This window comes from Bacillus rossius (assembly GCF_032445375.1).
Source record: "Bacillus rossius redtenbacheri isolate Brsri chromosome 4 unlocalized genomic scaffold, Brsri_v3 Brsri_v3_scf4_2, whole genome shotgun sequence".
Classification (NCBI taxonomy): domain Eukaryota; kingdom Metazoa; phylum Arthropoda; class Insecta; order Phasmatodea; family Bacillidae; genus Bacillus; species Bacillus rossius.
The window spans coordinates 29,947,950-29,961,856 of NW_026962011.1; the positions used below are offsets into that span (position 1 = coordinate 29,947,950).

Sequence of the window (13,907 nt, forward strand, 5' to 3'; positions counted from 1 at the left end):
TCACTGTGAATATCCTCATCAGCCACAACGTGGTCTAATGGTTCGTGTAGACGTGGCTACGTTGTCAGGTCGGCACTGCTTGCAAACTGTGCTGCAGCCAGAAATGGGCTCGCAGACGGGGGTTCACCCTCCTCCTCTACCTTGTTGCAAGAGAAGCCGAGAGATGCCTTTTATTTTGCAAGACGCAGTCTCTTCTCCACCTCCTGCCGCGTTCTTCGTGCTCGGACCTGAAGAGGACGTTACTGCAGGCCAAACTTCTGCATTCCTTCTCGGTTCATTTCCTTCCCTGTAAAAGAAAACCGTTTGATGTCTTGACGTGAGGCAAAATATTCTTGTGCTTCTAGTTTCGTAAAGAGTTCGTTGCGCTACAGGAAAGCGTGCTTTTTCGCCTCAAAGTATAACACTTAAAAAAGTATTATTATAGTTGATAAATATGTCACTAAAGTGCGAAACTTTAACGTTATTTTCGTATACGAAAAATCTGCGATTGCGTGTTGTTATCGATTGTAAAATTTATTATTTTCCGAAGTATGTTGTTCAGATGATTGTTTGCTAACATGATTTATAACTTATACCCTCTTTCAGATTTTGCCTGGGATATGAACTCAGTCACCGCAGTCAAGATAATTTTATTTGAATACCCACTACATTGTTTTTCCTAGTGACGAAAATATTTTTCTTTGGCTTGTGAACAATTTTGCGATCTTTCTTCACAGTTAATTTGTCACCACCACAAAAAAATTGGGTCAGTGAAGTTGATGAAAACAAAATTGATTCTGGCGGCCTGGAAATTATATTTTACCCTGCAGATGTGTATGTGTATTTATAGCATTGTTGGTGATTATTATGATCCATGAAACATGGCAAAATAAATATTACAAAAAGAGAGCTCAAAGCTTTGGGATAGGTTAGGTATGTGCCATTGCATCGGGTAAAGTAAATTTCGTATTCACAATGGTTATTAGGGTTAGTTTTTCTCTGTGGAACGATGCTTTGTCAGTACAGGTAGTGTAATTGTGCCTTTACTAACCCACCCCTTACACGTTCCGGGGGGATGTTTCCATTACAAGCCCTTTGGCTGTATTTTTGTTTTTAGTTAATGCTAACGAACGATTGAATTATGTTTTTTGTCGAGCGGTAATTGGATGTGTAATTATCCCGTGTGTGCTCAGCGCGCTGTGGGATGACGTCATGTTGGGTAACTCGTAGTGATGATGGGTCGAGAGGTGATGGATTATCCCGTCTCATGTGACAGGGTCGACCAACAATCTGAAAACAGTCTTAGCCAGGAGAATCATCCAGCACACGCTAATCGTGTTGAGCAGCTGGCTGAGGCGTTTGTGGGCATTCAGGAGGTTAAAGAAGGTTTAAATTTTTTTTACTTGAGGCCTACTTTAGAACTGACCTACATCTTTACGCCATTTACTGGCAAAAAACATCGAAGGATGAGTTATGGGAAAAGTCCATTTTAAGGATCTTGCAGTAGCGATCAACATAAAATGACACACCCGGCAGTGATGTTTGCCGGGATTGAACCAATGATATTGAAAACATGAGCCAGGTTCGCTACTGCTCACTCCACAACTTGAGCGATATCATATTCAGTGTAAAATCTTTTTTTTTTAATTCTAAAAAAAAAAACCTTTGCTCTAGATATTTTCTAACCTTGGCATGTAAGACAATCTTTATTGGCGAAGTTAAAAGTATTAATTAAAAATTAGTATTTATTACATCAGATTCTTTTTAAATGTGTACGTTATCATAAATGTAATTACTTTGCTTTCGGCTGAAAGCCTCACTACTCACATTCTTTTTCCTGAAACGGTGAAGCGTTTAAACGAACGTAAGTATATACTAATTATAAAACATTTTTTTTCTCTGATTTATGTGGAAAATAAAAACTGCCCTGTTTTATAGTCAACCACGTCAAACACTAAACTTTTAATAAGACTATGTACAAGGGGGAACAAGGAAAGTGTAACTGGCTTATGCGGTTTTTTTTAATCCATTCTTGTAACTTCTGTGGGATCAACCCTTTTCCCTTCTCCTTATCGTTCAACTCCTGCTGCAACCCCTGCGCTGCAATTAGCGATCTGCGCCACGCCCAATGGACGTGCTCCAAGCTGCTGGACTGCGCGACAGGACAGCCAGGACAGGCCCGTGCCTGATGAGTAGAGACACCTGCAAACTTCGCGGTTTCGACGGCCTTCAGGATAGACTGCACATACCCCTGTACACTCGGGCAAATAACGCAAGTCCATCGGCTGCCGACTTGTAAGTCGTCTCAGCTGGTTTGTCTGTGATTCGATCCTTCTTTGGTTGAGGGGTTTATAACTGGTTGAGATTCGTCCAGATGAACAGTAAGCCAATAGAAAAAATTATCTAAGAGGTATATGTGTTTGAATTCTAGCCTATCACCGAATGAATCCGCGAATTTTGCAGGTCTCTACTGATGAGACACATCAGGACGGCGACGAACTCCGCTATTCGGCGCTGACAGTCGGGACTCCCTCCGGCCCTGCCATTGGCCACGGCGTGTTCCTTCCCGACTTACGTGAGTCGTTATGCTTTAGTTTGCCTTTTCTGCCGCCGTGCGGGCCAAGACACGCGTATCGTCAGGATTACAAAAAAAAAAAAGCCTATTAAAGAGAACTATAAATGGATTTTTTTGAATAGCTTGTCTTGACAATGATTTAAAGAAATAATTCAAAACAAAAATAAATTTAAAAAATATGTAGAGAATCTCCCTTTAGCCGGGTGTGAAGTATTATCGCTCACATGCTACTACAGGACTGGTCAAGTCTGTAGAAAGTCCGCTGCCGATCCCTGGAAGGGTTGTCTGGATTGTGCTGTTTTTAAATTAGTCAGCGTCTCAGATACGTATGTGAAGTAAAGATAAAAACTGTCTATTATTGTCTGATATTTTTTTTTGCTACCGGCAGTTTCAATATGGTGGATAAATTAAATAATTTGTGTCTTTAAGTTTTGTCACATTGAGAATATAGCAGGCCAATGAAGAATGGAACAATACAATTGAGGAGATGAGATACACGCGCATTGTAAGCGGGAAGAAGCGATGCCTGATCGAGTGTTGACTAGGGGAGGGGGTGGCATAGGCACCTGGCTTCTGCCACTGGACGATATCGTCCGTCGACGCTTCGTTATCTCTCTGGAGGAACGTTTGTTTGCCGCGAGCTTCCCCTAGTTGTCTTGGCGGGGTGAGGGATAGGTGGAATGAGTTGCAGGGGTGGAAGTTGTGGAAGGGGTGGCAGGGGAGGAAGTTGGGGAAGGGGTGGCATGGGAGGAAGTTGTGGAAGGGGCTGCAGGGGAGGAAGTATTGGCAGGGGTGGCAGGGGAGGAAGTTGTGGAAGGAGTGGCAGGGGTGGAGATTGTGGAAGGAGTGGAAGGAATGGCAGAAGTGGAAGTTGTGGAAGGGGTGGCAGGGGAGGAAAATGTGTAGGGGTGGCAGGGGAGGAAGTTTTGACAGGGGTAGCAGTGGAGGAAGTTGTGGAAGGAGTGGCAAGGGTGGAAGTTTTGGAAGGGTGGAAGGAGTGTCAGGGGTGGAAGTTTGGAAGGATTGAAGGAGTGTCAGGGGTGGAAGTTTTGGAAGGGTGATAGGAGTTGCAGGGGAATAAGGAGTGGCAGGGGTGGAAGGGATGGCTGTGTGTACGGGGTGGAAGCAAGTCCTTGTTGGTTTTAACCCATATTGCTCGACACACCTCTGCATAACCCGCAGGCTTGCCAACCTCGCCGCGGCTGGCCGTCGTGAATTTTTCATCCGGTGAGCAAACCTGCCGAGTGAGGCGAGACCACAGCCGCCCACCGCCTGCAACCACGCTCCAGGGTCGTTCGTCTATTACGGTCTGGGTGTTAGAAGCCCCGAAACAAGAATTTAAGGCGACTTAATGTAAGGCGAGGTTCGAAGTGCGTCGTGTGAGAGAGTCTGGACGTAGATAACCTTGGAGTGTTGGTGGAGATACCAGCGAGGACAGCGAGCGACTGAGCGGCGACTCCCTGGGCGAAGAGGAAGACGCAAGGTCACGTGGCGAGGAGCTAGCGACGCGGTGCTTGCGAGGATGTAAATGGAAGTGTCGAACCAAAAGCACTAGAGACTAATACTAGGACAGCTCTATACTAACAACACAGGCGGGAGTGTGAGAAATAACCTAGCGGCAAGAGGTGCGACTACAAAATAGTACTCAGATAAATTGTGTACACAGATAAATGTCAGTTGTCAAACATGACTAATTTAATTTTAAGAATTTAGAATAATGAAGGTATAATTTTCCCCTTAAATCTATACAATTATTAATATTTTTTTTTCTAAAAAAAAAAAAAAAGAAAATTACAATCGTTATAATAATTTTGGCACCAAATGAACTAAACAGATTCTTTGTTAATACTGGGCACACCGTCTGCCATCTATCGGACAACAAGCCAGTTTTTCACACAAAAATCTGGTATCTGTCCGGTATTAGTTTCTAGTGTATTTGGTTGAACCCAAGTCTTAAGAATAAGGGAGGAGGAAACGGAGGAGAAGGAAGGGTTGTGGAGAGGTGTGGAAAGTGGTAGTGAGTAGAGGGTTGGTGAAGAGAAACAGACCTGGAGGGGAGAATGTGAGGGGAGGTGTCATCTCGTAATAAATCTTCGTCGTCTCAATTGTAACAAATCAAGAGGTGTTTGATCATCAATAGGTCTGTCCTTTCGGAACCCTGTTTCCCCAGGGTTAGATCATTAATAATATTAGCAGTACTGGAGCTTTGAATATATATACTGTATAGAAGTCGCCAGCCCAGGTTAAAATTTCTAATACGGTTTTGAGGTAGTTGGTTAATTCACCGCCGCAATCGCCACCATCTCTAGGGCATCGACTTGTGGTGGTCCCTAGCGGACAAGTGTCGAACTCTTCAAACACCCCTTCCTCCTCCTGTTGAACGACGTTGAGCTGCAGTGAATGATGGATGAGGGGTGCGGGGAATGACAGCGGGCGACAGCGCTGCGCTCTAACGTGTAAATAACAACTAAGACGATACAGGGCGCACTGCAGCGGTGAAGTTCCCAAGCTGCTCATCATACGCTTCTGAAAAACGTAGAGTAAATCCTATCTACTCGCGACTTCTATACAGTATATATATTCAAAGACTGGAGGAAGATTTTAATGTTGGGTTCTTGGTAGTAATAACAATGTTGAAAACATGCTGACACATGTTTCCTTTTAAAAGAGAGAGGGTGTTGCTGAGTAATAACCGCGGGGAGTGCCTAGCGGCGGTGTGTGGTCTCCGGCGTGAGGCGAGCCGTGGCGACGACTGCGACCCCCGGACCACGTGACCTCCCGGGCTCGACGCGGGGTCAGCCCACCCCCTCTCCCCCCCACCCCCCCGGGGGGAGGGGGGGTGGCTGCCCTTGTTCTCGCGCGCCGAGTTGTCGTCGGCTGTCGGCGGAGTTGCGCCCTCCCTGGCTGTCACGCCGCGGCAACTGCTGCGTGGCGTTGTTAGTTCGCATTGTGTTTATCTCTTTGGGGCGTCCCGAAACTCGGTCGGTAGTGTGTTCGAGAGTGCTGGTGTGTGGAGTGGCGGACCACCCGTTAAACTTCACTTGTCTGATTGTGGAAAGGCACTCTCGGACATGTCCGCAACTTTTGAAAACACAATGAGCAACATTAACACGATTATAGTGAATAGTTCGTATTTAAAAAAAAAAAAATGGGGAGGAAGGTGGAACGTTTGGACACCGTTTGACCTTAACATTTACAAAGGTTTAGTGATTCGACATTTTTGTCATGTTATTTTGAAACAACTAGTAGAGTTGGTGTAATTAAACACGATTTTTTTTAGAAATGCGAATTGTGCTACAGACTTCGGTAAAAAATACACTTACATTTTGTGTGAAACTGCACAATTTATTTTACAGTTCAGAAATTCGCGGAACACAAACAAAATTTGCTAATTTCAGCGTGAGAAAAAAGCTGAAGCTGACTGAAGGTTTCCGCGGATTTTTCGGGGAAAGTACTTGCTGAAGGTTTAGTTACATTGAACGGTTGCTGGCAGGCTAGCGCTGAGCAAGAGCGCGCCCTGAACATTGGTCTTATTTAACCTTGGGAAATGGGCATACTGAATATTAACGTACATTGTAAAAATTGTTTTTGTAGGTGTAACTGAAATAATAATTCAATATTACAGATAGTTGTAAATTTGTTCATTTACGTGAAAGCAACTGTATCGCTACAAAAAAAATTGTTCACAGTGATACTGGATTCGGAATATTGCCCGGGAATGTATGTTTGTGTTGTCCCAATACCTGCATTAGTTAAAGTTATTTGTAAACCGTTTTCTGAATTAATCCAGTATGAGAAGTGTACATTAATATGCATAATAAAACAAAATAAAGTCGAATTACTAAACATGTAATTATCTTTTCCGTGGTTAATTTTTTTTTGCTTATTTAACGCATAAATATTTAAAATCATGCGCCCTTTATCGTAAGCGCGACAAGAAATATTCAGTTCTTTTTTCCCGAAAACGTATTTCAATTAGGCGAAAATAACCTTAGCAGTGTGTTGTACAAATTAATAAAAAATTTCTTGTAACATTACAAAACTATTTCTGGGCAACTGTTTTCCAAAGGCATTTGTTGTAAAAGTACAAAAAATAATTATGCGAAGATTTACTTTGAAACAAGAGTCCCTGCACTACATTACGTGGTGACGAGACATGTGATCTTTAGAGTCACCGCTCCTTGTGTCACTTGCCGGTTCAGAGCAGAGCTAAACAAATATTTTGGTCATTGTTCCGTTCCTGGCATATTCACTCTGAAGTTCACTGTGGCCGATCTTCTGCAAGGACACATTCATTCATATTTGACCACATCACACAATCCCCCTCCCTCATTAGCTTCTCTCGGAATCTGTGCTGAGAGGCAACAACAACAACAACAACAACATAAAAAAGCATCGAAAGGTGTTAAGGTATTTGTAGAATTGAATGTCATGTTAAAACCGACCTATAGTAAAATTAAGCATCAATCCTTTGCAATCGAAATTTTATCATGAGCCTACGAGCATTCACTTTTTTTTATAGCGGGTTTTAATTTGGTGAATTCCACATCTTGATTATAGTTTTTTTCTCGTTATAGCACTGACTTCCTGTGGTTTTTATTTTATGTGTGAGACTATAATTGGCTTACTACGAATTGCTACCACATTAGATTATTGTACTGTGCTCCCACAGTTTTTACAATCATGTATAGTTACTACGTCAAATATGTTTATGCATGACTTTATTAATTAAAAATTGATTAAAAATGAACATCCTTAATCTAGTTATAATAGAAATCAATCAAAAAGAATGTAATGTCTTTATTTCGAGTTTCTGTAATTGGTTTGCCTAGTGAGTCATTATACGAGGCAGGTAATATATTATCTATAAAAAAAAATACCGGTGTTAAGCAAATATATGAAATCACATTTACTATTACAATATGATCTTGCTTTTCTAAGCTGAACAGTTACAAGGTATGTGATGACGCTGGCTCAAGGATTGGCGGCCATATGTGAATGACAATGGGGACTATTAACGCCTCCTTAAAAGAACCAAGAGCAATAACAAAATATAATTCACTCCTTTATTGTGAAATTGTATTTTTTTTCTTCATATTTTGACTATGCCTTTCAAGATGAAATAAACTCGTTATTTTAATAATAACTTTTTAAGTTGTCAGAAAGGCGTTATCATATCCTTTTAAAACGCTTTTTTTTCCCCTTCACAATGTTAGAGTCCGCACCGTGTGTTTGTTGTTCGATACCACCCAAGCTCCTAGCTGATGGTTGAAGGTAGTCTGCACAGACCATGGGCTGAGAGAGTGTAGAGTGGTTGTTCGTTGTGCGCAGGGCGTGCAGATCCTGAAGGCCTTGGTGCTGGGGGAGGAGGAGAGGGGGCAGAGCCAGTACCAGGTCATGTGCTTCGTCTGCCACTTCCAGAAGGGAGAGTTCATCTCCTCCGACGCCATGGCGAAACTCAGACAGGTATTGTGGTCCGCTGCTCACACCTCGTTTCCAATCCTTGCAATAGTCCAGTACCTGGTTGTATATCTAGGAATGAGTGTACTTATTTGGAGCATCAGGCTAGGGGTAAAGACTATACGTTTGAATATTCATGAATCAGTTATGTAAGTTACATATTTGCAGAGACTCATTATGCTAATAGTTTAAACCATACCTTTAAAAAAATTCGAAAATTTTTAAATCTTGCGAGGGGGTATGATGTCACATGGTGACAGAACGTTTTATGCTGAATATGCGAATGCTTTTCATAATAACTGTCATGTCCTGTGACTACGATAAAAAAAGGTAATAAACCCAGTGAAATTATATTACGAAAACTTCTTGGCAATGTGTAATTTGACAAGCTACAGTCTGACCACTTGCAATATAATAATGGTTTGTGTGATATAAGACAGTCGAAGCCGGTTAATATTTTTGTCCAAATTTTGTTATTTTTTCATGACAATAACAGCAATTTTAAGAAATATATATTTCTACACTACTATAATGAGTAGAGTTTTAACAATTTAAATACTAACATGAAAAATATTACTTAAATAAAGTTATTTCATCAGTTATATTAGGATTTTAACGTTATTACTAATTGTATTTTGATAAAAAATAATATTATATATGATAATTTCATTTCATTTTTGATCTTTTGCATACATAATTTTTTTTCTCTGTTAGTTTTTATCTCTTTCTTCAAAAGTTACGCAAGTGTTGATGCATGCGCAACACATAAGACACTAATCTTTTATACAGATTTACAGACAGAATCGTTCGTCACCTGCTCACGAAACCAACATCGGATTACGATTTGCCAACGTAACCGGTAAATTCAAATGTTTTAAACAATAGAATGTGCGTATATTTACAAAATGGTTATGAAAAAAATAATATATTTTTGTTCATTAAAATTATTAAATCCAAACTAGTAATTTTACTTAGAATATATTGAAATGCACTAGTGATGGGATATCTAACTCGTACTGCAGCGAAACTCGAATATACAGAGTGCCGTGAGATTATATACTCCGTGACACACTGTCTGTTGGCAAGTTCGACCTGTTGGCTCAGTGAGTGGAGCTCTGGCTGGCGAGCTGGTAGCTGTGTTCTCCCGTCGCCTCCATACTGCGGAGGGCAGTGGCTAACCACCGCGGAATCATCTCGCCTGGCACTCCCCAGTCATGGTTGTGCACGGTGCGTTTAGTGTCCATGGTGCGCACGGTGCTCTTAGTGTGCATTGTGTGCATCGTACGCTTGGTGTGCACCGTGCGCTTTATGTATGCATGATGTGCACCGTGCGCTTGGTGTGCACGGTGCGCACTGTGTGCTTGGTGCGCACCGTGCGCTTTGTGTACATGGTGCGCACCATGCGCTTGGTGTGCACGATGCGTTTAATGTGCACGGTGCGTTTAGTGTGCACGGTGCGCTTTATGTGTGCACGATGTGCACCGTGCGCTTGGTGTGCGTGATGTGCACACGGTGTGCGTGGTGGGCGCAGAAAAACCCGGGCACGATCCGCACGCCCGAGGAGGACCGGGGGCGCGACAACCACACCATGGACCTGTTCGTGGACGTGGCGAGGTCCGGGGTGATATCGCGCCACATCGCGAGCCTGTGCGCCGAGGCGCGCGACGCCACCTACACCCGCCAGCTCGACGTGACGCAGTGGGCGGCGCAGCCAGGTGCGTTTCTCCTCTCCTCATTGATTTATTTATCATAACAACGTCGTTTCCATCGTTTCGGTCTCAGGACACCACCACATTCTTCGATCTTGTCAGATTCAGGTGCTTCATCAACAGTCTATGCCTTTGTCATCAGCCTCAGAGTCACTGTAGCAATCACCGTAGAAGTCATCGTCTTCACCCAGATTACCGTAAGAATTCGATATCGATGATGTCGAAGTGTCTTCATCGTCCTCATGCTTCCTTTTTAGGGGTCCATCATTTTTACAAAGTAGGAAAGATCTACTTGAATTCGGCAGGAATGTATTCTCATTTTTCACGAGCACATCCTAGCCACCCACACACTAGCCACGGCAAACACCAAAGGGTCCCGGAGATCACCGCAGGAGGTGGCTGTGAGATTACGAACAGAACACTTTCCGTTAAACTCCCACCATTGATGACGTTCTGGAGGTATTTATCGCACCGGTGCTTTATTATACGCCACGTGTGTATCAGTTAGTGGGGTAAAACGAATACGAGGTTAGAGACGTTAACTATATTAAGTATTAAATAAGTAAATTTTAGTGGCAGGTTTTTATTTTTATCATAGCTGGGCCTGTTGAAGGTGTCAAACTTACTTACAATGAAGTTTAACGTAAACAATATTTGAGGTTAGGAACTGTTACGGTAGTATTTTTATCAGTGGTTTTATGTTTGCTGTGGCAATACACAGGTATTGCAACATTGACGACAGAAATATATTTTCCTTAATATTTTTAAATTATAAAATCATCAAATAAATTGCCAATAGTTAAAATGGCCAAAATAAAATAAAAACTAAAATAAAAACTTATGAATTTATCAGTGAAACGTTTTTTCTTCATATTTCACTGATATTTAATTTAACGCACACAGTTAATTATGCAGTGGTTTTTGGCCCTTTGGCGTCACTGATTCTATTAATTTATCAGTGAAACTTTTTTCTTCATATTTCACTGATATTTAATTTAATGCACGCGTTAATTATGCAGTGGTTGCTGGCCCTTTGGCGTCACTGATTCATACCATGGCCCACAAGTTTTACGGATCAAAACGAAACACATGCCGCATGTTGGTTCCTAATTAGCAAATGCGGTACGCAAAATTCGGTAGAACGTGGAGAATACCGCAAGTTTCCGCGCGAGTGTTCGTAATCAGCCCGCTGGTGTCGCTTGCACAACCTGCCGAGCTTACCGGGAGCTTACCTCGCAGATCAGCTCTGCAGGTCAAATAAAAAGTTAAAAAAAAGTCTCTCAGTAAGCTAAACATGAAGTAGGACATTGCTGGAACAAATTGGACGATTGTGTTGCATCTGATACACAAGTCCTTATTTTTATAGAGCTTACCAGCTAACATGAACACTCGGTTCTAGCCAAGTGTTTCCTTTAAGTCGAGGTGACTTTGAAATATAAATATACTGTTCCCATGTTGTCAGTTGGAGCAAGTGTAGTACAGGGTATGATAAATATTTTTGGCGGGATTGACTTTCTGCTGGCCTTCCCTGCAGTAGTTGTCGGGAATGGAACCCACGACCCTACCACATGAGCGTCTTAGGAAGCCACGTCCAAGTGCAGCGCTGTGGAAAAGTATATTGTCGCAGGAGTCAAAATTCTAAATTTATGTATAAGAATAGCTCTAAGACGGTGTGTTTGAAGTGCCATCATGTGACCGTTCATGCAACGCATGGAACTTGGGAATGTTGTGTGTACAGATTATTCTGTTGCTGGTAATGGGTTAGGAGTTAAGAATTGCCAAGAGACGGCGTGGTGTCACGTAGTTGATGTCACTTTTTAACCTCAAAATCGCCATGTTTTCCCGCCAAAAACATTGCAGAAATGGTGCTTGACCACGTTTAATGATGGTAAGTAAGTATGAGTTAGAATCTCCGTCGTTAAAAACAATCACTTTAAAAAAAAAAAAATATTTGACTGTTTCTACGTTGCAAACACTACACTAAATCCAGTTGACTGAAGAAAAAACGGCTTCACATTTTACTTTATCTTGAGGTCGTGGCCATACATGTATATAACGAAACTTGCAGTTAACCATTCTCTGTTTATTCTTCACACTGCGACCACACGGAACTGTGAATAGGACAAATGTGAATAAGTTATTTTATTTCGTTAATTCTAAATGCTATACGATGCCTGCCATGCGTCAGACGACGGTGGAAAACGGCTAGCTCGCTCTTGGACACCCGTGTCCGAGATGGGACAAGAACCTGCGCCCTTGAAGCCAGACGGTACCGACACCAGGACTGCCGTGCACAAGTGTTCCTGGAAGTGAAATCTGACTGAGGTTCCAAAGCCGGCTCGCACAGTCGCGACTTTGAGGCGAAGTGGAGTATTCTTCCGTTTGATCAACCTCCCAAGTTTCTGATCGAACTTCGCTCTCCCGGCTCTGCAAGCGGCCCTAAGTCTCGTACACATCGAGGTCAGTGGAGATGAGGGGCGATGTGATGAGGATGGAGTTATTTGTGGAATAACTGGGTGGTGGGAACAAGAGCACACCGAGAAAACCCACCGATCACAACCACGCCCGCCATGTTTCCCACTTGCGGAGAATCCGGGTTTGACCTCGTGTCGTCTGGGAAGGGCGGGTGACCTGGTGACCGAACCCCCGTGGCCACGTACTGTTCGGAAATTACAAATAAAAACTTAATACTAACATTAAATTTAAATGTCAGTACAAGACTATTTACTACCTTGTCACTTGTGTATACATGGTAATGTTTTTTTTTTGACGTGACTTCTAATAAATCGATGAATGCCGGCTGCACGCACGAAAAAGGATGACTCATTGTCCCGTTGTGCACATTGTCCCGTTACTCTTTGTCTCGTTGCGCACATTGTCCCGTTACTCTTTGTCCCGTTACACTCATTGTACGCTTGCGCCGCATATATCTCTCTTCCACTCTATTGGAACAACCATCGATTTGACTTTTTCGAGGCACATTAAACTTGAAACATTCCCATTCGTTTCATACTTTTCCTATCATCGTCCTATCCTTAACGGAATAACACAGATTGGATGAAGTTAAATAGAAAACATGTATAAAAGTTATAGTTAAAATAATATGTTCGTTAAAGTAATAAACATATTTGAATTAATGAGTGCAAATAAAGGTAAATTGATCAATTTAATTGTAGATTTAATTTCACTCCTTCTTTGTATTCATACAAAATAGTGATAATTCAATAAAAAAAGATTGTATTTTATTCATAAAAGTATGCAATCATTTCATCAATGTTTTGTTATGACGTCACGTTAAACTATCGTCCGGAAACCGACTTTACAGACAACCAATTTTTGTTGTGTAATTATTTTGTCGTTGAGGATATCGATTTTCCTCGAAATGTTACTCTTAGGGTAAACTAGCGAATAACTGCCTTGTTGGGATACAAGCGTAGGCTAACTCGCGGGCCGTATTCCAGAACGAGTCAAAACCGAATCCCAGTAAGGAAACTTATCGTAAACCCTTTTAATAAACTGTGTTCTGCGCGAGGCTAGAAACTGGTTTCAACGCATTCTTGCAGACGTTTCGCAGCCATCGGTACAGTTGTTATGGCAAAAATACTCGAAATAGCAGCACAATCTAACACATAATAAAAAAATTTCCTCAAGTACTTTTAATTTGTGATTATTTCTTGTCATGACTATTAAAGTGTTCAAAATACATTCCAGCAAAGTTTCGCTATCATAAAGTTTCATTTGGCACACCAAAAAGTTTGGTATGTCCTCCGATGTTATCAAAAATGACTATACACGAGTTAATGGCGCCAGACGCGGGGCCGCCATCTGGACGAAGTCAAACGAAACAGTGAGCTCTGCGCATGCGCGGAATTTGGGGAAAATATCGGCAACGGATACACCGAAATTAATTTCCTAAAAATAAGGTACTGGCCGTATCATATCGAGCATTGGGCGGTTAGGATACACGTATAGCGTATTTAACACCATAACCGTTATTTCTTTGTGTCTTTGAACACTGGCCTTAGAGCTTATATTTGCACTTAAATACCACCCTGAGCAAGTGTGAAGGCCATGACCGTGGACAGCAGCAAGCGACAGTCCGATTGAAGAGATGACCACGGAGTAGGCCTTAGTGACCTCCAGCTCTCATACTCCCCGTATGCGTGGTTTAAAAGGCCCCTGAT

At 42.1% G+C, this 13,907-nt stretch overlaps 1 protein-coding gene across 2 annotated transcripts in view; it reads left to right on the forward strand.

Annotated features, from left to right (window-relative positions):
- LOC134542394 (out at first protein) overlaps window positions 1-13,907 on the forward strand; it is a 197,920-nt gene that overhangs the window by 118,673 nt on the left and 65,340 nt on the right. For both annotated transcript variants that reach the window (XM_063386588.1, XM_063386589.1), the window contains exons 3-4: window positions 7,886-8,020; window positions 9,546-9,729. In XM_063386588.1, the coding sequence (XP_063242658.1) occupies window positions 7,886-8,020; window positions 9,546-9,729 (319 nt within the window). The remainder of the gene's footprint in view (window positions 1-7,885; window positions 8,021-9,545; window positions 9,730-13,907) is intronic.